The following is a 24,241-nucleotide window of genomic DNA, read 5'->3' on the forward strand; positions in this document are numbered from 1 at the left end:
AGCCTTGTCCCTACATGATCCTATCAACTCAAAAGTCTACTGCTCAAAGCAAACCTCTCACCCTGAGGTGAAAAACTCTGCTACTGCTAAGCCCTCAGTCATCTAGGCTGCCCAGCTACTGCCCACAGCTACTTGCTGCAGTCTGGTTAATAAGTTCAAATGTATACTCACCTGGGCTGGAGAGTAACATCTCATGCACAGATGTCCTTCAGGATCTGTTCTACCACCACCTCCTCCTGTTCCTGCTCCTTTTCCCTGTCCTGAATTTGGAGAGCCTGACTTGTGGGAGCACAGCCCATGAGTAATTTCCATCTCAAGCTCAGCATCCATCTCTGCATCCTCCTGGGCCTCCTTGTTGCTGTCATCGAGATGTTTCATGAGCACAGCTACCACCACGTTGATGAGCACAAACTGGGCTGTGAGCACAAAGCTGACAAAGTACAGTGGGGAGATGAACTGCAGGTTGCTGAGACAGCTCCGGTCATCGTGGCTGCAGTCACGCAAGGTATCCTTGAGGGGAAGTTGGGATTGAGAGGGAACGATGGAAGGAAGGAAAGACTAAAGTAAGAATGGAAGCTTGGCAGCTCTTTCTGTCAAAAAACACTGATGCCAATGGAAAGAATAAGGCAAACAGTTCTGTCACTGCCTACCCTTTGGGATAATGAGGTCCCCAAAGAATCTGGGATACTCTCTGTTCATATGCTGTCTGCTTCAGAGCAAAACCATGCAAAGGTGTATGAAGCAAACCTTCAGACCATCACATGTTGCTGCCACTGTTGCACCATACATGTGAACAAGACCAAAAATGAGCAGTCTGGTACTGCTTTCTCTCATCTATACTCAAAATCATCATAAGTGACCAAAGAACTTTTTTTTCTCCATGGCCTCTAATGGAAGTATTTATTTTGTATTTTCATGGTAGCTCTGCAGGTGAATGCAACATCCAACGCACATGTGCTATGCTCAGCTTTGATAACAGTCCTTACTACAGTGGATATTCCCTCTAAGCCTGAATGATTTTCTTGTTCCTCCCAAGGAAAATTAGCACTTTTCTTAATCAGATGTCTCCAGGACTTGATTAGCCCAAGGTTTGAGTTACCATGGTGGGGAGAGAGACTCTGGACCAAGCAGGGACTGTGCTCCTTCCCTTTGCTAGTCCAAGCTCTGCTGAACACACCACACATCAGAATTTCTCTTTCCCCACAAGCAGGAGATCCTTGCCCCTAAGGCCCAGTTACCTTCATGATCCCATTCCAGTTGTCGCCCGTGGACACCTGGAAAAGTGTGAGGAAAGCCATCCCAAAGTTCTCGAAGGTGGCGTGGCGGCTCATGCCCTCGCAGGGGTTCTCATCATTGCACACTGAAAAACAAGGGCAGCACAACACTCAGGGGAGGACACATTGCCCGCCCTGAGACAACAGCACGAACTCACAGCCTGAAGACCTCAGGTGTCAGCATCCTTCCCAACACTTCGCTGTTGGCCATCAATACGGAAAAATCCCTGATGGCCCAGCCCTGGGATACCAGGCAGTCTAACTCTGTTGCCCAGGGGTATCCTCCCAACATGTCATTGTCCTGCATTTCTTCTTGATCAATATTCCATGGCAAGAGTTACAAATAAACTTTCACAATTTTTTTCTTGTAGTCCTGCAGGCAGTGTCAGGGACACAGTGCGGGAAAAGCAAATGTTTAAGAATGTAAGAGAAACCAGAGGCAGTTTTTATTTTGTTTGCCTGTTGTGACAACAACAATTTAGAGGGAAATTCCTCTTACATCAATTATGCATAAGGGAGAATAAAGTCCATCAAATAATTCAGTTCCTTTATAGAGAAGCACTGATTTTGAGAAACTCCAACCAGCATGTCTGTAGCTCACACTGGAGCATGGTCTGCTTGAGACTTACCCAGTTTTCCAAAGAGCTCCACTCCTAGAGCAGCGTAGATGAAAAAGAGGAGCATGAAAAGAAGTCCAAGGTTTCCCACCTGAAAGCAAATGGCACTGTCAGCCTACCCCAAAACCTATTCCATCTGGACAGCCAAGTGTTTCAGCATTTCAAAGCCTGAAAAGAACAACCGTGAAATCCCGGTGCACAAATACAACCAAACAATTGTTTAACACTTGAGAAATTTTCAGTGATGGCTCCAGCTGCAACTCAACTTGCTCTTTTCCCAATTGCTTCCACTCCAGCACAAACTCTGGCCAGGGCTGACTGAAGTGAGCAGTCTCTGGGCCAGCTGCAGACAAGCACATTGGAGCAAGGTGAAGCCAGTTTGGCTGGGTGAAGGACAAGCAGTGTGTGCCAGCATGGAAACCTGTCCAGCAGTGCTATATGTCCCACCAAACTGCCTGAGTCCCTGGAAGTTATGATCAAGGGAAGGGTGCAACAACAAGTGTTCCAAGGATACAGGGACACAGGTACACCAGCTCCTGCCATGAACCCTGCAGAGCACAGCAGGAAGAAGAATAAAGACACACTTTCAAAATGTGTGTAGAGAAGGAGAAAAGAGGAATCTATAAAGGCATTGAGAGAGGAAGCAGAGCTACCTTTGCATCTCGTGAATAGGTCAAAGCCTGATTTCTGGGCCTGCTTGCCTCTGAACTGTCTGTCTCTCAGCACATGGGGCAGCCAGGTTATACATGAGGAGCAGGAGTGGGTTTTGAAAGAGGGAGGCTGGACAGTAACAGAAAATGCCAGTAATGGTTTGCACGCTGTTGGTGAAAAAAGAGAAGGTGTGGAAAAATTAAGGATCTAACTGGTACATGAGTGTTTTTGAAACACTGAACAGTTTCTGGTCTATGTGGTCACTGGGCCTATGTTAGGATCACAGTTTCAGGAATCTAATTTAGTCATTGCAACTGCTGTGCCATCCAAATTCAGGGGAGAAATAAATGATTCAGCCCACCCACTCCCCTGGACTGCCACATCCTGGCTCCCTACATACTCAGTGGAAGGAATTATTTCTGATGACTAAATTAGACACCATAGTAAATGCTGTGAAAACACAGTGCTGGGTCTGTGTCTACAGGGCGTTAAGAAAAGGAAGTTAATAAAACTTAGCAAAGGGCTACATTTCCAAAGGGCTCTTTAAAATTAAAGCTCTATTCACTATTAAGAGTTGCTGCAGTATAACAAAGACAGGAAGGGAATTGAAACAGGACAACTGGAGATGCTTTGTATGCCACTAGCAAGCCAAAATCCCTGATATGAGTCTGTGCTCTAGCAACAAAAAGAGAAAGGTCAAGAAGAGGATAAAGTGCAAGGGAAAGGACAGCTTATTTTAAACTGCTTCTTTTGGCAAAGCCAATAAATCTTGGAGAATAATATTGCAGATAATTCAATTGTCCCCTGAAGACCCAGTGCATAAAATATGGAGACTAAATTCATTCTTTTAACAGGGAAACTAGTGGATTTTAGACTTTAAAGTTCAGATTTTTAGACAATTTCAAGTACGGAGTGATTTTTTTATCCCTGCTATACAACTTTATTAAACAAAGCCAACTATTACAGGAGATACTAAAAGCTAGTCAGTAGGAAGTCATAGGCTTTGATGCTGGAGGGATTAAGTATTTGTTATTATCTTCCAGGGAATACCTAGAGGCCAAATCTTCAGACATCTGCTTGTTTTGTGGCAGATATTACTGACCTCCAATAGACCTGACCCACCAGCTTAGTTAGCAAAGGAGCCCTAGGTAAATGGGAGACAGAAAAAGCAGAAATGAGAAAGTATGGAAGAATATACTTGTGGTTTGTTGCTAGGACCAGAAGCAGAGATTCACTCACAGGTCCCAGCTGTGCTCTTTGCCATCTTAAGCAAAACACGTAACTGTCTGATGACTCAGTTTCTCTGTCTACATGACAGGAATATGAATATTTCCTCCTCTCCTATTTATTATCTATATTTTGGGGGTAGAAGTTGAATCTCATCATTTAAGTGCAAATATATTGCACAGTCCTCTTACCAACAGTTTCTAGGTACTAACTATTTTATCCAGTTTTTAATAAGTGTGTACATTTATCTGGGTTTCAGAATAAACATGCCACAGACATGCAGATGCTGGATCTGCAGACCTGCTCACTCCCAGATCCCTGCCTGAGAAAAACCACCTGTTGTGGCCCCTGGAATGGAAAACAGCAAGCTGAAGAGAAGCTGCATTGAGCCAGTCTGTGGCAGCAGAGCCAGAATTAATAAAAAGTTACGTCCCAGCTCTGCCTACACTAAGAATATCCTTGATCTCCCCTTCCTTCTATTGCCCAATGTATCTCAGCCTTCAACTACTCTGAATGATATTGTATATCCTACATATTAATTATTATTGCCGTTATTAGTATTATCATAGCAAACCAGAAATAATCATTGTTTAATAAAAGGCATGGGAGATCAGACAGAGCTCAGGATCCATAAAAGATCACAGCATTTCCCTCTCACTTTTGTGCCATCAGATTCCTCTAATTCAGACTGACATTTATTGTCACCAACATCAGAAGTAAATTCCCTGGGTAAATACTCATGCTGTTTTCAGATTGATTCTCAGCTCATCATCACTCACCAGCACTGGCACATTAGCTGATAAATCAACTGACAAATGCCTGTGCATTTTGATATCATGCAATAGAGTTGCCTTCTCGGGGCCTGACAAGGGACTGGTCTGATGTATGATCCGTAGAGCCGCTTGGTGCCATTACTCCTTGCTTAACAATTCTCCCTCAACAATCCGAAAGGAAGGGGACCAGACTCCCTGCCTGCTCATCCATCACGGAGGATGCTCACAGTGGGCTTGAAGCCTGTGTAAAGCACCGTGTCAGCATCTCGTTTGGGAGCAGCTGCCACTCACAGCTCATGAGATCCTTCTGTCTCGATGTCTTGCGGCAGACACTTCACTGCCGGCTGTGTGAGCCACAACAGAGCGTGTCACTGCTTCTCAGATACCAGAGACTCAGAAACACAAAGGGATCAGGAGGAGAAAAGAAAAACTAGGAAGGGGGAGGCACTGGCTAAGAAAAAAAGTGATGAGAGTGCAACTGAAAGAGAAGGAGGGAAAAGGGGGCACATTCAGGAAAGGGTGAGAGATGCAGTGACAGAAAGATTTCCTTTCCTCCTGAAATGGCTTCCAATTGCTCTTCCTTTCTTATGGAGAGGGGGGAAAGGAGCCAAGCACTATTTACAAACAGTTAGACACTAGCTAGACACGAGGGGAAGAAATCTACTCTTATCCAAGAGTCAAGCCTCACTTCTTTCACATGCTGGAGAACAGAGATGTGAGGTAAGCTGTAACCCCATGAACAACATGAGAACTTGGACATGACCTTCAGGCAGTTGCCTGCACAACACAGTCGACACCACCTCTGGGAGTCCACAAGAATCAACCCTTTGGAAAAAGGGACAGAAGAGGAGAGTCTTTTGGGAAGATGTTTTACCTGTGGCAGGGCTTGAACAACTGTATCCAGCAGCGCTCGCATTCCTGTGGCCATCTTCAGTAGCTTCAGGACTGCCACAACAAGCACAAGGGAAGTGTCAGTCAGACTGAGCTCAGAAGCATCCTTTGTGTGACTTACTAATGACAGAGGCAAAAGACAGATATCTCCCCTTGCCCTAGAAAAACTGGACTTTCCCCTCATTCCTTTTCTCCCTTTTGGCTGTACAACCCCAGTTGTTTCTTCTCCTCCAGTTCATATCCTTTTTATTACTCTGTTTCTGCCACCTATGCCTATCGGGCTGCTTCTGCTTCACCCAGGCACTCTAGCAAAGTGCTCTTTTTCCCAGGAACGTGTATCCTAATTGTCCTCCTGCTTTGATTTTTCCTTCCATCATTTTCTTTCTTCAGCCATCACTGTTAGGCCATCTTAGCACACCTTAGCCACCACCAGGAAGATTCAGACCCTTGCCTGTGTAAATTTCAACCTGCTTGGTGGCCTCTTCTCCCCACACCAGTGCCATACTTGTCCCATAAATGAGTAACAGAAAGTTCAGCTCTCACATGATCTGCCCTCCCTCCCAGTCTTTCACCTCCAAGGGCACCAGAATGCCTGAGCTTCTAGGGCATCCTAGATCCTAGAATCCCTGCTGGGATGTGATGAAGGACAGCCCAGAGGCTCCTCCAGGGCTGGGGACAGGGCGAGCCCATGGCTCTATGGCCACTGTTCAATGAATCATGGCACCAAGTCCCCCTCCATGGCCACATACAGCCCTGCCTCTGGCCAGTGTGTCTCTCACCTCGGGCGATACGCAATACCCTCATGATCCGGATGATAGTTGGGTTAATTGGGAGAGCGGCGTTGATTTCAATCTCTTCCAGTGTGATGCCCATGACAGACAGCAGCACAATGGCCAGATCTAGCTGGTTCCACCTTAAGAAGAAAAATTGAAGAGAATAAAGGAAGATAGAGTTTTTCCATTTCCTTGCAAAAGAAAGTGAATTGTCTCCACTTCAGCCTAAACATTTCCTTATATATGAGTTCAAGGCCCCACTCTGAGTCAGCCTATATGGGCTTTTCCAGACAAACAGAGATTCACTTTGCACAGACCCTGAGCAGCCAGAGGCAAGCCAGCCTGATTTGAAAGCGTGGAGCTGTGTTACTATGGCGCTATGCTTTGACTAATGGGCTCAGCTTTTTACGGCCTTACTACCTCAAATCAACTTTGCTATATATGTTCTGCTTCAGCATGCTCACAGTTTGCCTCAAGGGCATGAAAAAAATGTCTCTCTCTAACCTCATCCCCACTACTTTCTAGCCTAACCAGCAGATGCCAACCAAGAGGCAATTTTTGGACAACATTTGCTATTGCCAGGCATTGCAGCTAGTGGAGGATGAGGTTAGGTTCATGCTGTGCAGAACTGGGAGGCAGCTGGAGCACTCTGCCACCACTTCACAGTCTAGGCAGGGAACCATCCTCAAAACCTTCATCCCAAACCCAGCTGTCCCACAGCCATGGCTGACAACCCTCTGCTCACCTGTCTTTGAAGAATCGGCGCAGACCAAACGCCACCAGCTTGAGGACTGCCTCAAACACGAACACAGTGGTGAACAGGTAGTTGCAGTACTTGAGAGCTGTCTCCAGGGACTGCCACAGAAAGAGAGGGTAAAGAATGAGGCAAAGGCAACATCGAAAACCCCCCCCGTGCCCCTCCTTGGGAGAGGAGACTCTCCTTTGTGCCAGGAATTCATTGTGGGGTGGGGAAGCTGCCCCGTGCTTCCTACCTACTTGAATGTGGAGGTTGCCTACTAAGGGCAGCCACCAGCTGGCCCCTGTGCCCCATGTTCTCGTCAGGATCAGTTACTGCTCCTTTCTCCTGCACTCTTCAGCATAACTGGGAGGAGGAGGGTAGGGCAAGAGAATCCACAAAATACCATCAGGCTTTTCTTCTGCCTGTAGCCTGTGCCACCTGAATGACACCTTGTTAATGGCACTGGCACAGCTATCAACCAGGAGTGAAGCACAGAGGTTACTCTGGTTGTGGATACAGTTCATCTCTAACTGAGAAAATCCTGTTGTGCCTTGGTCTGGAGCCAGCACATCACACCTCTGAGCTGTTTGGCTTCTGGCTCTTTTACATGCTGCCCCTTCACCACCACCAAGGACCAGTGTGAGCAGTAGGCAGCTTTTGATGGCATTTTGTACTGGGGGGTTTGAAGTGCTTTGAGAAGATTGTTTAACAGAGCCTGACAGCAGGCTGGCTTGCCTAGAGTTGTGATCCAAGGAAAGGAGTTGAAGAGTAAGGAAGAGGAGTGACTTGTTGAGGAACAAAGATCTGATGTGAGGATGCCAACAGATAAAGGTTGAGAGTTCCTGAAACAGAAAGCTGGGCAGCATCTAGGTCAAGATGAAGGCTGGGCAGGTAGGCAAAAGGGGGCAAGAAACAGAGGAGCCTGGCAGTGGATTTGAATGAGGACAGGCAGATTCAGCTTCTGATCAAAGTCTGAGCTACCTCAGACAATCTGTTCAGACACCAGAGCTGACACCTAAATCAAGGGTCTTCTGAAGAGAAAACTGAAATGCCACTGGGCTGATGTCATGATGAATACCTTGTCTACATATGGAAGCAGAAGGCTCCTTTGATATGTGCAGCACACATTTTTCCCACCAAAGGCATCCTCAGCTTTGCCAGGAACACTGAGAGGTACACGGTCTGTACCCAAGCAAAGTGTAAAACTTATTTGGCCTCCAAGGTGCTGTATTTGGAATCACACCCTGCAGCTGAGAGGCTCTGCTCAGCACTTCAGCCCTAGAGCTTCTCTTATGAAGATAAGGTGGCTTGGTAAAGGCATCCCATCCATGACAAGCAACCAGCCACTCTGGTTCTCTCAGGTGAGGCCATGTGGCAGGGAAATTGGGCTGACATTTGGGAATCTGATGTGAAGTCTGAAGCTCCCAGGGACACTGCTGCTTCCACCACTCCTATTAGGATCCAGGGGAACATAAAAAGCAGAGCAGGCAGCTAAATTTGGGTGACCCACATATCCACTTACTAACATAAAGCACAGAGACTTAATTGCACCATGCTTTCTAGGGGCTTGACTCTTGCTCACATACCTTCTCTCTATTGATTTTAATGGATAACAAGTGTCTGAGTAGGATCTACCTTTCTGGATACATATGAAACTCTTCACACAAATCTGCCTACTACAAAACTAACTCCTACAAAACTTTAGTTTAGTAGTTCTTAGAGACACCCAAGTGTCCTACTTATGCTGGTGGGCAGTGGTCACCAGAGAGCTGTACCAAAATAACAATGTCTAGAGGCAGGACTTATCTCCATGATCTCACTCACCACAGGTTGGTTGTAGTGCTCCAAGGACATAGTGACCACGTTGAGGCAGATGATGAAAGTGATGAAGATGTCCAGGTAGTGGCTGGTGCAGACCGAATGAATAAGGAGGCGGATGTGGCAGTAGGTAGCATAGTACGGCAGACGCTGCGCCTCTTCAGTGGAAAGAGGGATATGGGCAGGGTTAGGAAGAAATTGGAAGGAAGAGAGAAATGGGTAAGAAACACTGAGGAGGGAGAAGGCATAAGACTGGTATAGGTGTTGAGAGAGAAGGGAATGAAGCTGGGAGAGGGAAAAGCCAGAAAAGGATAGGCAAAAGATAAAGAATATACAGAGGAAGGAAAAAATGAAGAAGAAAAAAAAAAGGAGAAAAGTGCGGGAAAAATGCAGGAAAAAAGATAAAGAGCAGAACACTAAAAAGAAAATCTGTTAGTCTATGTTTGTGGGATTGGTGCTAAATCAGCATTTCATGTCTTGGCAAATTAAGATCACTTATGATAAAAGGGAGCAGATGGTTCAAGGAGAGGCCCTGGGGTGTTATGGGAGAGAGGGGGAAAACTGGAGCAGAGGAATGGAAAGCATGCCCATAGGCTGTGAGTGGAAGTCTGGGTAGTAGGGATGATTTCCAGGGGCAAGTATGCTTTAGCAGTTTTTATCTAAAGGTAACACAAAACAGGACAGAAACACCAGGATAAGGGGGTTTCCTTCACAGCAGAGGGTTTGGGATCCCAAGGAGTGACATTGCAACACTGACAGAAAGAGCCACGAACAAAAACACAGGGGTTTTCCTCTTATTTTTTTCCCCTTCTTCTTTAAATTTGGGTTTAAACATAAAGAATGGTCTGTTCAGGTCCCTCTTCAACCACCAGCTGAGTTGCAGGAAGCCCAGGTGGGACTCTATCCCAAGTGCCGGAAGCATATCAACGTATGCACTCCCTGTGCCTGTCAGCATGTGCATAGGGGTGCTTTTGGTACATTATCTCCTGAGGGTTCTAAATTCCCTCTCCAGTGCCTTCCCTGGAGTCCCAGCAGACCTCATCAGCCACCCCTCTTCCCCATACCACCCCTGTGAGGTGTGTGGGGACACAGCAGTGGTGCAGGGAGGAAGGCTGAGAGCACAGCCACGAGCAATGGATTTTGGAGACCAGCCCATTGGGAAAGAAAAAGAAGAGGAAAAGGTTTTTCTCAGAAAGCCTTGGCCTACGAACCAACCAAACACTTAGGCTGTGCCTTACTCCTTCGCTTCTTCTCCAAGCGTCGCAGGCGCTTCTCCTCCCGGCGCCGCGCCTCCTCAGCCTCCTGGTGCTGCCGGCACTTGTGGAAGTTCTCCACCACCACCCCCACAAACATGTTGAGCACAAAGAAGCTGACGATAAGGAGAAAGGAGATGAAGTAGAGTAGCATCCAGGGGTTGTTGTTGGTCACTGGCTGGAGTGGGAGGAGAACAGAGGCAGTCATTGTGTTAGCAGTAGAAGGATTGGGATGCAGGGGGCAGCAGGGCAACAGTTCCTGCTTTACAAGGTATTGAAATAACCATGTGTGGGCCAAGAAGGAGCCAGCATGCCCAGACAGACATGTGACATTATTGCTTTTTCATTACAAATAGATAAAGGCCCAGAGACACTACTGGACACCCTCAGCATAGCCACACCTGCACCTCCCTGCATGGAGCAGACAAATCCATTGCCCCCTTGCAAATAGGTGAGTAAAGGATTCAGAAGGGGCAAGGAAGGGATTCTTGGTTTGAGGGAGGTATCTGAAGCAGGATGTTAAAGCATGCTTCTGCCTTACTAGCACAAGGAAAGTGAAAAAGGTCCTTTCACAAGAAAGTCCATGTACCTGCTGGTCAACAGCCACAGCATCTAGTCCATTATACATAATATTGACCCAGCCATCTTTGGAAGCCAGAACAAAGAGGGACATCAGAGCCTGCAACATAGAAAGCAAACCAGATGTGGAGCAGGTGCATCTGGCAGGCAGGAAAAAAATATCGTGGGTTTATGTTCTAACACACACAGAGTGGTGAAATACTCTTCCTGTGTCTCTGCACACATCAAAACCTGCTCCTTCCCCAGTGGAGGACAGGGAGGGGGTAACAGGAAGCCATGTGCAGCCAGCTCCACCAGAGGAGAGAGTTTGTGAAGAGCATCTGCTTCGGTGCAGGAGAAAAGAGAAAATCAAGCTCTCTGCTGCCACCACTTTTCTTTCCCCCTCATCGTGTGTGGGGGGAAACCAATAGTGACACAGCTTCTGCGTGGGCACCCCTCCCAAATAATTGCTCCTTCTGGCCCAGGCATCACCTTGCCAGGCACTGCATCTGTTGCCTGGGGAGGAGACAAACCCTGTGATGGGTTCCTGTCAGAGGGAGGGGCTGTGGGCAAACTCACCTGTCCCAGGTTGTCGAAGTTATACTTGTGGTGCACCCACTTGTAGTTGGCTGCCACGCAGTCAGACCGGTTGGTGATGTTCCTGATGTCGACCCCCAGGCAGTGGTAGAACTTGCCCTTGAAGAGCTGCAGGAGGGGAGTGACCCCATCAGCCCCTTTCCCCACAGGGTTCCCCGTGATTCCTGGGATGTACAGAAGCTCCCAAGATGCTGCATGGCTTTCAAGACTGCCAGCTGCATGACAGGGACACCACCAACACAATGTAGAGCACTGGCTCAAACATTGCGAAGGAGCCAGGACCACCCCTGTGAACACACCTGGCTTTTCAGCCTCCTCCACTGCCCCAAGGCAGCAGTGACTGTGAGCCCACCATCTGACAGCCCTGAAGGCAGCCTTTCTGGGTACAAAGAGAAAAAGTAACTTCTAATCAATCCCCTAAAGTAATCTTCCCTCCCTGCTTCCCAGTTACTGAGAGTGCTGATAGGAAAAGATCTCATCTGAGGGTAAAGAACCAGAAAAAACCATCCCCTTCTTCTCATATATATTTTTTTTCACAAAGCTGCACTGCACTGCTGTGACTCTTCTGCCCAGGGCTCCTTTCCCCATATGGAGTGTACTGGATTGTGCATTTGTACAGATGCATCAGAGCAAACTAAGTATAGCGCATTCCCTGAGATGGAAGTAACACCCACACCCTTGCTCCTCTGCAATGCAACAGCCAAAAATAAAGAGGATTAAATAAAAAAATTAAAGAAGGTCGTGGGTGGATTTAGGGCTCAGAGTGAGGGGGAGAAATAGAGCTGACCGGAGGTAGGGTTCATGGGAGCAAGCACTGTGGATAGCACAGACCTTTCCCATGAGAATTCTTTCTCTCTTCTTCTTGTGTTTTTATAAACAAAGATAAAGTTTAAATGTTATTAAAACAGTTTCTCAAGATGTGAACAGTTCAGGCCTGGCCAATCTGCCTAGGGGGAGGTTTCAAACTGACCAATTGGGGTGACCTTTGAAAGTCTATATAAGTTGGAATTAATTAATAAAATCTCTCCTTATGCCACACTGAGAACCTGGACTTCTCTCTGCTAGCAGTTCAACAGTGACAAGGCACTGAGCTGCTTGCCCTTGTGGGGTGACATGGATGTGCCCAGAGAGCCCTGTGCTGTGCTAGCCCTGGGCTCTCCCTGTGATGGTGACCCAAACCCTGATCCAGCTGCTACCAGATGTGTTAACTCCTGTGTCTCACATCCAGCAACACCTGACCTTGCTGAGCACCTGTCTGTGCTTGCCAAAGGCTGTGTCATTATGGAGACAGCTTGTGGAAGGGAGCAAATACGGAAAATCCACTGGCTTGCCTCTCTGTCCTGCTCTGCTTGGCTCCCTGAATCTGTTATAGGAGCTGGGGGTACAGGAGCTGGTGGCAATAGGAGTGGGGGCCCAAGGGCTGTTTGATGGACAGTAACAACCTACCTGCACGCCCAGGATGCCAAAGATGATGAAGAAAGCACAGCAGATGAGGACAATGTTTCCTATGGGCTTGAGGGAAGAAATTAGTGTCTCCACCACCAGCTTCAGGCCAGGGGCTCGGCTGATGACTCTGGAAGGGAAGGAAGGGCAAGGGTGACAGAGGGACAGGGCAGGGGTGTTTGGCCTAAGCTAAGTATTTTCAGCAGCAGCAGAGCCCTGTCTCCCTGTGCAGTGACCCATCAGTGGGAGTCACTGCCCTGTGATCACAAAGCCTCTTCTCTCCCATGGATTCATTGTTCGATGAGGCACCACCAGCATCAGACCCACTTGGCTAAGGGGAACCTCCTTGTGCAAAGACCACACTTTGCCTGAATCTGCCACAGCTGGATCTGCCTCTGGGACCCTTCCTGGGGACAAGCAGTGGGAAGAGGGGCCGAGCAGGGCTGGGTGTGGTTCTGACCGGAGGGGACGGAGGGTGCGCAGCAGTCGGAGCACTCGCAGCACCCCCAGGATTTTGGCACCACCAGCAGAGGCCACCGAGACCACAATGTCAATGAGAGACACGAAGACCAAGAAGCCATCCAAGATGTTCCAGCTGCTGCGGAGATAAGCCTGGTCCCCAAAATACAGGCCTAGAGAGACCACCTGGAAGAGAGGGGAGAGAAGAGGGGGTGAAATGGCTCCTTTCCATATTACCTAGTGCAGAGCAACAATGGAGAGAATGGGAGCAGGGGGGAATACTGATCAACACCTCATGACACTGAAGTGTCATCTCAATCTTTTCCTTTCACCTGGAAGGAAAATGTCTTTTTTCTGCCTCCCAGAGTAACATGACACTGCAGGGGAACACCAGAGACCTTTCCCTGCCACACCAAAGCCTTGGGGCAAGTCTCCTAATTCAGAGATCACCTGGGAGGTAAAGTCAGGCACCAAAATCCATACTTCAGCTCTTAAAGGAGTAGCTTGTTTGTCAGCAGTTCTCAAAACCAGCAGGTGCTACAGAAATTGGTGGCCATGGGGAGATCTTAATACCCTGCAAATCACAGTCAAAATTCAGATATGAATCTTAGCGGTTTAACTTCCAACACACAGTTTTAGGACTTCTTCCCAGCTGCAAGAAGGGAATAACAAAGTTTTCTGATTGTTGCAAAGTACTTTGACATCTATTGAATAATTATCTCAACTAAGAGCATGTAATTAATATTGTTGTTACGTCCCCCATTCTTGCTCCAGGAGAAAGGGAATGGACTTTTGACATCATTACAAAATACATACTTGAATACCAGCTATCTTTCATGAAATCTAAGATCCAACTGGATATAACGCCTAGGATAAACATTGCCTCTATGCCTGACAAGATAGCTCTCAACCCCAGGCAGTATCTGCCTTTACAAAGGTAGAGGGAAGAACTGGCACACTGAAAAGATGGACAGATTTTAAAAGGGTGCTGAGCAAACATGAACCATGTTTGACACTGGAAAAAGGCTCTGAGCTGTTCTTCTCCAGTAACTTACCTTCAGTGTCATCTCAGCTACAAAGATTGCTGTGAAAATGTAGTTGGACACAGTGAGAAAGATTCTTTCCTAGAAAAGAAATAAACAAAAAAAGAAAACAAAACAGAGAAAGACCTTAAATGTATTTTGACTATTTCTTGTTACTCTGTCAGGCCCCTCTGATGATCCTGATATTTTTGCATTCCTGTGAAGGGTCTGAAAGTTGATAGAATAAGTGAAGTGCCCTTGGCAGAGGTCAGGGCTAGGCAGCTTTCAGCTCCTACACCTTGGCTGGGACATGACCTATGCAGCTCTGCCAGAGCACAGTGGATGGGATTTTTTTTTGCATCCTGCAAATCTGGTTTCAAGGCCCTGTTATGTCAGTGCTGCTCAGTCCTGACCTGCTGCACTGACCTGAGAGACCTGGGACTCCTTCCCAAAGAGCTGCTGAGCACAGACCACAGATTGTGTCCAAGTGCAGCAGAATCTGGGAGTCAGCTAAGGCAGACAAGCAGAAAAAGTAATTTCACTTGCCAGCTTGAGCCACCTCCAAGACAGCTCAAGTGCAGCACACATGAATGGTGGTGTGCCATTCCTACAGCATGGAAGTGACTTCTACCATTCAGTTCCCAGCCCTTTTCCCTTTTGCCATTCATCTCTTACATGCAGGTTCCTGGAGGAGACTCTTACTTTTCCAGACATAAGGAACTAGGGTTTCTGTATTATAAAGTGGGTTGCCCAGTTATAAGACCCTGCAGGGGAAGCACACACTTATGTCAATTACTAATTTTTGGGTATTTGAATAGATGAGCTGGTGTTTAATGCTGAAGTTCTTCCAGAGATCAAACCAGCACCAGAAGCAGTTAAGAGCCACCATTAGAGGTCGTGCTAAGAAGTGGCTGACAGGTATTGGTGCTCACCGTGCTTCTGTGCTCAATCTGGGGTCTTTCCAGGGCAATGGTGATGCAGTTCAGGAAGATGAAGGCCAGCACCACATGGTCAAAGAGCTTGTGAGCAATGATGGTTTGGCAGAGCAGGCGAAACCTGCAAGAGAGTTCCAGTAAGCACCTATGCAAACTAAATGAAGACACTACTCTGGTACCAGGGGAGGAAATATCAGTGTTATGGAGTCATCAATAATACATTCTTTATCCTCTTTGTGTTAACATTAGTATTCCCTGCCTTGCTTTGCCATAAATATTTATGATTACACAAAATAAAAATGGGATGCTCCAAAGGGAGGGAAGATCACAATAGCTATTTAGGATGCTCAGCTTTCCTTTCATAGCCAGAATCTAGGAAAAGAAATGTCGTTTGGCTGCAGGAGAGACAATGGAAGAGAAAATACACATTCTGAGCTGGTAGGTTTAAAGTTGCAACCTAACATCAGAGGATGTGGCCAGCAGAGCAACAAAATCTGCCCCATCTTCTCAACCCTCTCATGGCAAAAACTGCACAAACCTGTTCTGTGGAGAGAAGAGATATATGGACCAGTCTTCCCGTAACTCACACCAGTCTGGCTTATAGACTTCCATCATCTTCCGGATGCGAAAGCACAGGCTCTGTAGGGATGCAGCAGAAGCAATTGCCCCTGGTTACCTTCCCAGTTGTCTGAGAGAGACATTTTTCCTTTCATATCTGACCCAAACCCACCACTGCCTGCTTTTCTTTAAGTCCCTGATCAAGGAAATCAACTCAAAGGCAACAAGTCATGGAAAAGAAGGCAGAAGCTGTTTGCCGGGGTTTTTTTTACCTCTTGGCATCTGGTTTCCTCCCTGAATAATGACAAATAAAACTGCTGGTGTCCATTCTAGAGTTGTCCTATGTTGTCCATGACACCTTCTTAGATGTGTTGGAGGGACTGTGTTATGTGAGGTAGTATTTCCTCCCTGCCTCAGCTATTTGAGAAGCCAGGACAAAAAGGCCTTCTGTTGGCACTTGGGCTTCGAATTGCATAGAGACATATGTCAGTTCCAATTTCTACTGACCTGAGCTCCACTTTTTCCACCCTCTGATCTGCTCACAGATTGCTGTCCCCAGGCTGATACCACAAAACCCACTTGCCTTGTCTGTGGTGCCTGTGCTTCCTGCTCTGGTCTGCTGATGCTCCCCATGAAAAGCTCTCACTGTTACACAGCCTGACCTCTGCTATCCTGTAGAAATCACCAGCTGCACTGCTCTGAAATAACAGCTGACCACATGTATGTCTCACATCTGCCTTCCTCCCACCACCCACCTTGCAGGCAGCCTGACAGTGTGGTTTGGGCTTGTCTGTGTCTAGAAGGTCCTACCTGCATTCAGTGCGGTCCTTCAGCTTTCCTAAAGCACCTTGGCAAGCTTTCCCATCCACATGCAAGAAGACTGACATTTGAGGATGGATTTGGGGTTTCCCAGGACACTGTGGTGTAACCCCAGGCTCCTCCACCAAATACTCACATAATCTATCTCTTCATCATCCTCTCCCCGTTCTTTGTGGTTGTTCATCTTTGGGAAGATCTCCTTGACAATGCTGGGCATTTTGCCATTGCAGTCCTGATGCTCACCGGCCCCAGGCGGTGCTCCCAGCCTGTGGGTCATTCTGTGGCCCGAAGGGACTGAGGCCAATTCCAGCAGGTCACAGGAGCCTTTGTTATCCAGGGAGAGTGTCCGGCGGTGGTGAAACACCCTTCCTGTCCCATCGGGCTCCCCATCTCCCGCCTTGTGCATTTCCCCAGACAGGAGGGACTCGTGCTCAGCCGAGGGAGGTTTGTGTTTCAGGCTGTGTCCCCTGGCCAGGCTGTTCCAGCTGGAGCGGCGGCTCCCCCAGGCTCCGCTGCGGCTCCAGGCACTGTAGTGGGAACTGCGGGAGCTGGACTGTAAGAGAGCGGGATGGGGACTCGGTGACTGCGGGCACAAGGAGGGAGCATGCGATCCTTTTTCACAACACAGGCTTCTCCCTGCGCCCCTAAGCCAGAAGGCTGTCATTTATCAGATGCTGAGCAAGTTGAGTGGTGGGAATTTAGAAGCAATCTCTGTAAATCTGACAATAAATTGATAATGAGTTAGTAATGGAGTTGGCTGTGATTACTTTACAGCACCATCTGTGTGCAAAGCACTTTCGGGGAAGGTAAGTAATAAAGCCAAAGGCCAGGTGCCTGATATTGTTACTTACACCAGCACAGAGCAAGAGTAAAGCTCTCAAAAAATCTGACTGGCAGCTTTTTATGCTGCACTGAGGTTAAGGATAACACCAGGTACAGGCTGATGGATCATCTGACACACCATCTCTGAGCACAGCCTTAGTAAAAGGAAGAAATGAGAGAAACAGGCTTGTTGGTTACAGTCCAGTCCAACCACAGCAGCAAGTTATCATGTAGGACGTGGCTTCTAGTACTCCCTGTTTGGAAATAACAGGGGCATGAGCCCTTGAAGCACTAAAGCTTCAGCTCAGCTCCCCAGAGCTGTGTGTGCCAGTGGGTGGGAAGCCCAGGAGCTTATGTTACAAGGTGGACAGATCTGAAATGCACTGGTTAGACAACCTGCAGGGCCTGGGGAAGTGCTATGGGCAACAGCATCTGCTATGGGGAACTCCAAGGCAAGACTTTACACTGAGACAAAAGCTTCCAGAAAACCCAGCTGTAATGGGATTTGGTGGTTTTGGCACCACCTAGATGCTCTTATGCTCTTAACTCAAGGCATCATTTTGTGTTCTTTACTCTAGGAAAAAAAGGAAAAGGCAAGAGGAAAAAAAATATGTTTCAGTGTAAGAGGGAGACTTTCTTCTTGGTGTTCTCCCTCTCCCACACTCAAAGGAATATAGATAACTAACCTGGAAATAGACATCAAAAATCTGGAAATAGACTTCAAAAATCTGGAAATTTAGATAAATAATGTGAAATGACCTGGATTCTAAAGACAGGCACACAACCAGTTGTGTTAGAAGCCTATAGCAGCAGTGCAGTCCTCCACAGCAATCCCCAGATGATGGCAGAAAGACAACAAAGTGCTTGGCCTTCAAAAGGAGGGTAGGACACACATTTATACTCCCCCACTCACCAAGGACCGCTGGTCATAAGTCATTCTCCCCAGGGACATCACACTGCTCTTCCGGGAGCCAACAGCAACACGGACCTGGTCAAGCTGCAGCGAGTTGCGTGAGGAGTTGGTGACACCCCCAGCAGCCACTGGTGGGTTGGAAGAGGGCAAGGATGGGTCCAAGTGCCCATTAGGTGTCACAGGAATAGCACAGAGCTTGGGATCTGAGTGGAAAGATGCAGAAAAAAGAATGAGAAGAGAAGAAGGTGGGTTCCTCGCTATCCAGTGAGTGGTTCGATGCTTAAGCAGTTTAGCATGTTAACAGCAGCTAACAGATTATTAGCCTTTTAGCATCCATCAGCATCAATTCCTCTGATTTAGGGAGTTATGACAAATGCAGTGCAAGCTGGAAAGGCTTTAAAGTAATTTCCTCAGTCTCCAAAGCTGACCACATCTCTCCCTTGGGGACAGACAGACGAGCAGTGGTGGCCAGGCAGCCTCAGACTGACAGGCAGAGCACAAAGCCGAAGGAGGGGACAAGAGTGTGGTTCTGCATGCCAAGAGCAAACACCAGCACCTTCAGGTCTGAACAAATTCCACCAGCTGTCAGACTGGCCACTTAAAGCAGTTAGGCTGAAACACTGAACAGGAGACTAAGATGAAGGGATAGCTACAGCCATCCATGTACTGTGGTCACCTTAAAACTCCTGCATACAAAAACTGCATCCCACTCTATCCTACTACACTGTTCTTCTTCAAATGACTGATCATTGACCTTTAAGATCCAGGACACTTTTGAGGGAAATGTTAAGTCCTGTGGATGACCATCAGTATTTTTTTAGATGCACAGAGAGGAGAGGGTATTAGAATTTAATGCCTGAAAGGACCGGAGCAATCATTTTTGTTTGACTTCTTGCATGATGAAGGTCACCTAACTGTGTCTGCAGGACAGACAGCCATGAGTGCACCAACACCTCTGTAACCTCTTCCTCCTCTTCCATCTTACGGGGTTGACAGCCTACATTCAGTGTAAGCTCTGACATGGTGCAGGCATGAAATTCAGGAAAAAACTGTGACAATAGCAGGAACCACTGCTCCCTGCTGTGGGACCTGCATTTAAGCTCAGGAATGTGCCTGTGGTGCTTGTCTGAGTTGTGCTGTATGCTTGTGCCTGTTCTTGCATCTTGCTGATTCTGATCTTGTCTTGCTGTCTGTAATTTTTGGCTTGACCTCAGACCTGCCTCAGCACTGCGAACTTTCTGGTAATCCCTGAACCATGTGCAGACCCTTACGAGTGTCAGTGGACCTGCCCTGCTCACCTTGTACAAGAGTGTGCAGTGTGGCTCCTGCCCTCCTGCCTGCCTCTGTCCCCTTCAATTCCTGGCTCACCATCCACTGCAGAGCAAGCTACTCTTGCTGCTCCCTGCCATCGGGTCCAGTTTGAAGTTTAATACCTCCTGTAGAAAGACTTCCAGTCTTTGAGGGAAGACTTCGAGGGACGGAGACCTTACTGGGCAGTTTGTACTCAGGTTGTTCCAAATCTTAATTATCTCTCCTTGAAAATACACAGCTTTTTTCAGCCTAAATTTGTCTAGCTTGAGCTTCCAACCTTTACAATCTCATTATGCTTTTTTCTGCTCAATTAAAGAGCTATCTACCATCACAAACCCCTCCTTATGGTCTACAGCTACAGAGAGAGAGATCAAGTAACTTTTCTCATTTCTCTCAGCTTCATTAGTCTCTCACTATGAGGCAAGGCTTCCAGATTTGCCTGAGTCCTTTTTACAGTCTTGGTATCCCCTCTCCAAATGTGGGTCTCAGATTTGAACACAGTGTTCCTGAAACGGTGACCCTGAAGATAAGCAGAGACAGCCTCACTTCTCACTTCCAGTTGCTTTTCTGGAGGTCATTCAAGAACTGTTCCACTTAGCTACCACATTCCTCAGGATGCCAACATGTCTCTGTTTTTTCCACAAATAACACCACAAACTGGCATAAAGTTCAAAATTAAAACTGGCAAGTTCTTGGAGGTGGGCGTGAATTTTCTGCAGAATCTGCTTTTAGATTTCTTACCAAACAACAGTAGGACACAAGCAAATAAGACTATTTGAGATATTGTACCTGAGCCTTCCTGGACCTCCTGGAATTGATCAAACTCCTCCATGTTTGAAGAACTCTGATCTTCATCTGAGTATGACCGGTTGGCATCACCCTGGAACACACAAATTTAGAAGCTGGGAACTCAAACAGAAAGGACCATTTGTTTTTGTCTTTCATTTCTGGAACAACTGCAAAATTGTCCTTGGCAGTCAGGCATCCAGTGTGATCACTGGTAAGAGTCCTGTGTGATTTGGGATGGCTGATATACTGCATTGCTACTTTTGGGTTGGTAAAGGACTCACCCTGAGGGAGGTTCTGTTGTGTTACACAACAGAAATTGTGAATCCCCTTCCAGAGAGCCTCTTTCCTTGTAAGGATTAACACTGGGTTTTTTTCCTTTGTTTAATTGAGGACTACCCTAACAAGTGTTATTTCAAGAGTGAAATGAAAGAGGGGTAATACTTTTTAATTCCTCCAGTCCAGTATCCTCAAAGTTTCACAAAGGTTCCCTTTTTAGCACCTGATGAAGCCTTGGTGGTAAGCCTTCCTCACCTCAGCCTGGAACCCCTCCACGAGAATGGCCACCAGCAGATTGAAGAGTACATAATTGCCAAATGTCATGAGAGCCACAAAGTAGAGGGAAGCCCACGGAGAGGTGGAGGCCATGCCATTGTAGAGGACAACATTCCAGTCCTCCTGGGTTAGGATCTGCAACCAGGAAGAGAGGTCAGAAAAATGTGATGGAAGAACCTGAAAGGGATTCCCAGCAAAGGACAGTCAAAGAACACACATCAGGACCAGGCCAGGCCTCTGAAATTCCCCAAACCACACACCCACTGTCGCTGTCCAGATGTGGCACTGCACCAAAAACCTTAGCTGAGTAAGAAACAGGAGCAACCATTAGGGCAGTCATGTGCTGAGGTGCAAGTGTTAAACTTGGGAGTTGCCACAACAGGAGTGACCCTTGCACACTCTCTGCTAGGAAGGAAGGAGCTCCCCTGTTTGAGATATATATACCAATTGTTTCTTTCCAATATGCAATTGTTTTTCCTCCCAACATCACACAGAAGAGTCTTTTGCACAGCCTTTTGTGCTGTCAGGAATCAGTGCAGTGCTGCTCAATGAGGAAAAATAATCTCCTGATGCCCTTCACTTTGCCCTGGCCCAGCCATGGAGAGCAAAGTGGGCTCACCTGGAAGACAGTGACGATGGCCCACAGCAGGGAGTCAAAATTCTTCCTGTCAGGAACTGTATCTCCTGTGTCTGTCCTGAGGCTGAACTTGCAACCAAAGATGTGCATTCCCAGGATGCTTTGGAACAAGATGATGTCAAATATAAATATCTCTGGCACCACAATGAGCTCATCAGAGTAATTCTCTTCTCCTCCTGATAATCTAATGCAACATCACAGCAGCAAGGGGTACAACAACACAGTCAGACCACTGGGACCTATCTGTGAAGAAGGAGCTACTTTTTGCAACCCTGTAGGTCACCAATAAATTTGCTTTCCATCTGTGCTGACTCAGAGCTCATGTATTCCCTTCAACCTGTCATTCAAACCTATTCTCTCTATCGTTCTTGTTTGCTCTCATATTTCTTCATCTTGCCATCAGGGCATCCATGGCATACACAAACAAACTTTATTAGCTGCTTCCTGCTGCCCTCCTGCCAGAGTCAGCCTCCAGACTGAACTGCTCCTGTAGCTAGTCCTGATTACCAGACTTCACCTATCCTGCAATAGAACATGATGCTCAAAGCCTGCATTTGCTGGCAGTATTTCACCACTCCATCCAGGCTAAAATCCTCAGCTGCTGAATCCAATTTAAGGCAGGAGTAAGCTCAGCCCTTATGAAAAGTGTTTGTCCATGCTGCCTTAGCCTAGAGCAATGTGCAAGATGAGTTATGCAGTCACTCTCTGAAGCTGCTGTCCCCACGAGCAACACATTGCCACTCCAGAACGCTGCGAGCCGACTGCCTCCTCACCTGAATATGAAGATGAAGAGCATGAGAAGCATGCAGAAGGTGGCTACGTTGTCCATAGTCTTCATCAGCACCACGAGCTGGCGGCGCAGCGCAGGCATGAAACGCACCAGCTTCAGCACCCGCAGGAGTCGGAATGTCCTCAGCACAGAGAGCCCTCCGTCTGCCTGCCCAATGATCTCCCAGATGCTGTGGCCCAGAGGGAGTACGAGGGACAAAACAAAAGACAAGTGAACAAAAACAAAGCAAGGAATAACAATGCTAAGCTTTCACCTCGGCATTGGCAGTAAAAAGGGGTGAAAGAGTAAATCTGTCTGAGCAAGGCTGTATTATAGGCTTATCCTTAAGTGTTGAAAGCTGCATTTACACCTTAAGAACACCAACGTGGTGCTGCATGTTGCAGCAATGAGGAAAGGATTGCAGCATTAAATTCCAGCAAGACAAGCTCTTGTATCACATTTTAAACCTTTGTAACATCTTCAATGTGTGCATTTTCAAAATATTTGACAGCTAATATTTGTTGTGAACTTAACACGGCAGTTGTGATTGCCTCCATCCTACAGAGGATAGAAGTGAAGGGCAGGAATGCTGTGTGGCTTGCGTTGCACCAACACCAAGTATTGGGAAAAGACATCTTGGTCTCCCAGACCAGCTCAGCTCCTCCGAGTATAGCTGCTAAATCCTTTTCAAAAAAGCATGCAAGACCTGTGGCACTCTTTTCTATGTGTATTTCAGTTGATCCCCAAGGCCCTTGTCACCTGATGATGACGATGATACTGTCAAAGATGTTGTAGGGGTTGCGAAGGTAATCAAAGAGACCAAAAGCAGCAAGTTTCAGGATCATCTCCAGGGCAAACATGCTTGTAAACACAACATTGCTGATCTCCAAGATGTTGGTCAATTCCTCTGGCTAGAGAGAATGCAAATTCAGAGAGTCAGAACTCAAAGAGCCCTGAAATTATAGGAAATACAGTGTTACCCTTCCCAGGGAACAGGGCTTGCAGGGAGTTGCAAACTTCCATGGGCAAGACTAGAGTGGAGCTGGATAGCAGCACTTGCACTCCAATTCCATTGCAGATTTGCTACTTTCATCATAGATTATATCCCTAAGAACTTTCTTCACACAGCCAAGGGTGACCAAGCATCTCCTACATCCTACTCCATATCCCACTCCCCTGGATAAGGGCTGCTTTATTTTGTGCAAAGAACTTGAGTATTTTTCAAAGGAGAGCAAGAGTGGCTGATTTGCTGTCAACCTCTTCCTTCAAGGATTTCTCCCTCTGAGATTTCCACAGGTAGCTAGCACTTTTATTTTTTCTGAAATTTTGAAAACATTTAAATGGCAGGAAAACAGTTCTCCATCTTCCTCTAAACCTCACTGCACTAATCTGCCCCTTTCCCCTCTTTTTTCACTTCCCCATTTTTCTCTCCCCCTTTCCCCACCAAACCCTTGGTATGCATTAGTTAATTAGTCTTGCTCCATCAGTCCTGTGCCTCTATCCTCAAAGTGGTCTCAATAATTACCCAAGTAAATATCAAACTAGGCAAGACAACAGCAAGGAGGACCACACTGCTAAAACTTACCTGTAAGGGACAGGGAGAGAAGGACAGGGTGAAGAATAGAGAAAAATGGACAGCAAGAGGAGAAAGGCAAGTGCACAAGGCGAAAAATCCAAGAATGACACACAAAAAAAAGTTATGTTGAAAAATAAAAAAGTTATGTCTTCTTTTGCATTGGTCTGAGCTATACCTGGCCACCAAGCTATTCTTTTAAGCATCACATAAAATGGATGGGAACAAGAAAACTGCAAAAGCCTGTTGTAGTGGGCAAGAGAGGACAGACACTTCTGGCACTGCGGAAACAAAAATGTAAGTCCCTGCAGGTCAGAGACAATATTTTCCCCATTAAATCAATATTATTGCCCACCAGGAAGGGAAGTCATGGTCTCTCCCCATGGTCTGCAAAACTGCTCTTTGCCTGAAAGGTGCCCTTTGCATTGGCCATGCCTGTTACTTACTCAGCTGGTGGAAAGGGAAGTG

The 24,241-nt window shown here is 47.0% G+C and overlaps 1 protein-coding gene across 3 annotated transcripts in view; it reads right to left on the reverse strand.

The window, feature by feature from the left end:
• Window positions 1-24,241, reverse strand: part of CACNA1I (calcium voltage-gated channel subunit alpha1 I) — a 143,094-nt gene that overhangs the window by 10,843 nt on the left and 108,010 nt on the right. For all 3 annotated transcript variants that reach the window (XM_085048714.1, XM_085048715.1, XM_085048713.1), the window contains exons 9-30: window positions 22,960-23,111; window positions 22,205-22,390; window positions 21,414-21,531; window positions 20,774-20,929; window positions 20,243-20,333; window positions 18,143-18,345; window positions 16,544-16,960; window positions 15,569-15,669; window positions 15,028-15,151; window positions 14,129-14,197; window positions 13,075-13,259; window positions 12,618-12,744; window positions 11,154-11,279; window positions 10,606-10,695; window positions 10,002-10,194; window positions 8,770-8,921; window positions 6,952-7,061; window positions 6,213-6,346; window positions 5,417-5,487; window positions 1,904-1,982; window positions 1,239-1,360; window positions 172-510 (exon numbers count right to left, since the gene is read on the reverse strand). In XM_085048714.1, coding sequence (XP_084904840.1) covers window positions 172-510; window positions 1,239-1,360; window positions 1,904-1,982; window positions 5,417-5,487; window positions 6,213-6,346; window positions 6,952-7,061; window positions 8,770-8,921; window positions 10,002-10,194; window positions 10,606-10,695; window positions 11,154-11,279; window positions 12,618-12,744; window positions 13,075-13,259; window positions 14,129-14,197; window positions 15,028-15,151; window positions 15,569-15,669; window positions 16,544-16,960; window positions 18,143-18,345; window positions 20,243-20,333; window positions 20,774-20,929; window positions 21,414-21,531; window positions 22,205-22,390; window positions 22,960-23,111 — 3,345 coding nt within the window. The remainder of the gene's footprint in view (window positions 1-171; window positions 511-1,238; window positions 1,361-1,903; window positions 1,983-5,416; window positions 5,488-6,212; window positions 6,347-6,951; window positions 7,062-8,769; window positions 8,922-10,001; window positions 10,195-10,605; window positions 10,696-11,153; window positions 11,280-12,617; window positions 12,745-13,074; window positions 13,260-14,128; window positions 14,198-15,027; window positions 15,152-15,568; window positions 15,670-16,543; window positions 16,961-18,142; window positions 18,346-20,242; window positions 20,334-20,773; window positions 20,930-21,413; window positions 21,532-22,204; window positions 22,391-22,959; window positions 23,112-24,241) is intronic.

Source organism: Lichenostomus cassidix, chromosome 1Aa (assembly GCF_008360975.1).
Source record: "Lichenostomus cassidix isolate B80296 chromosome 1Aa, HeHo_3.0, whole genome shotgun sequence".
NCBI lineage: Eukaryota > Metazoa > Chordata > Aves > Passeriformes > Meliphagidae > Lichenostomus > Lichenostomus cassidix.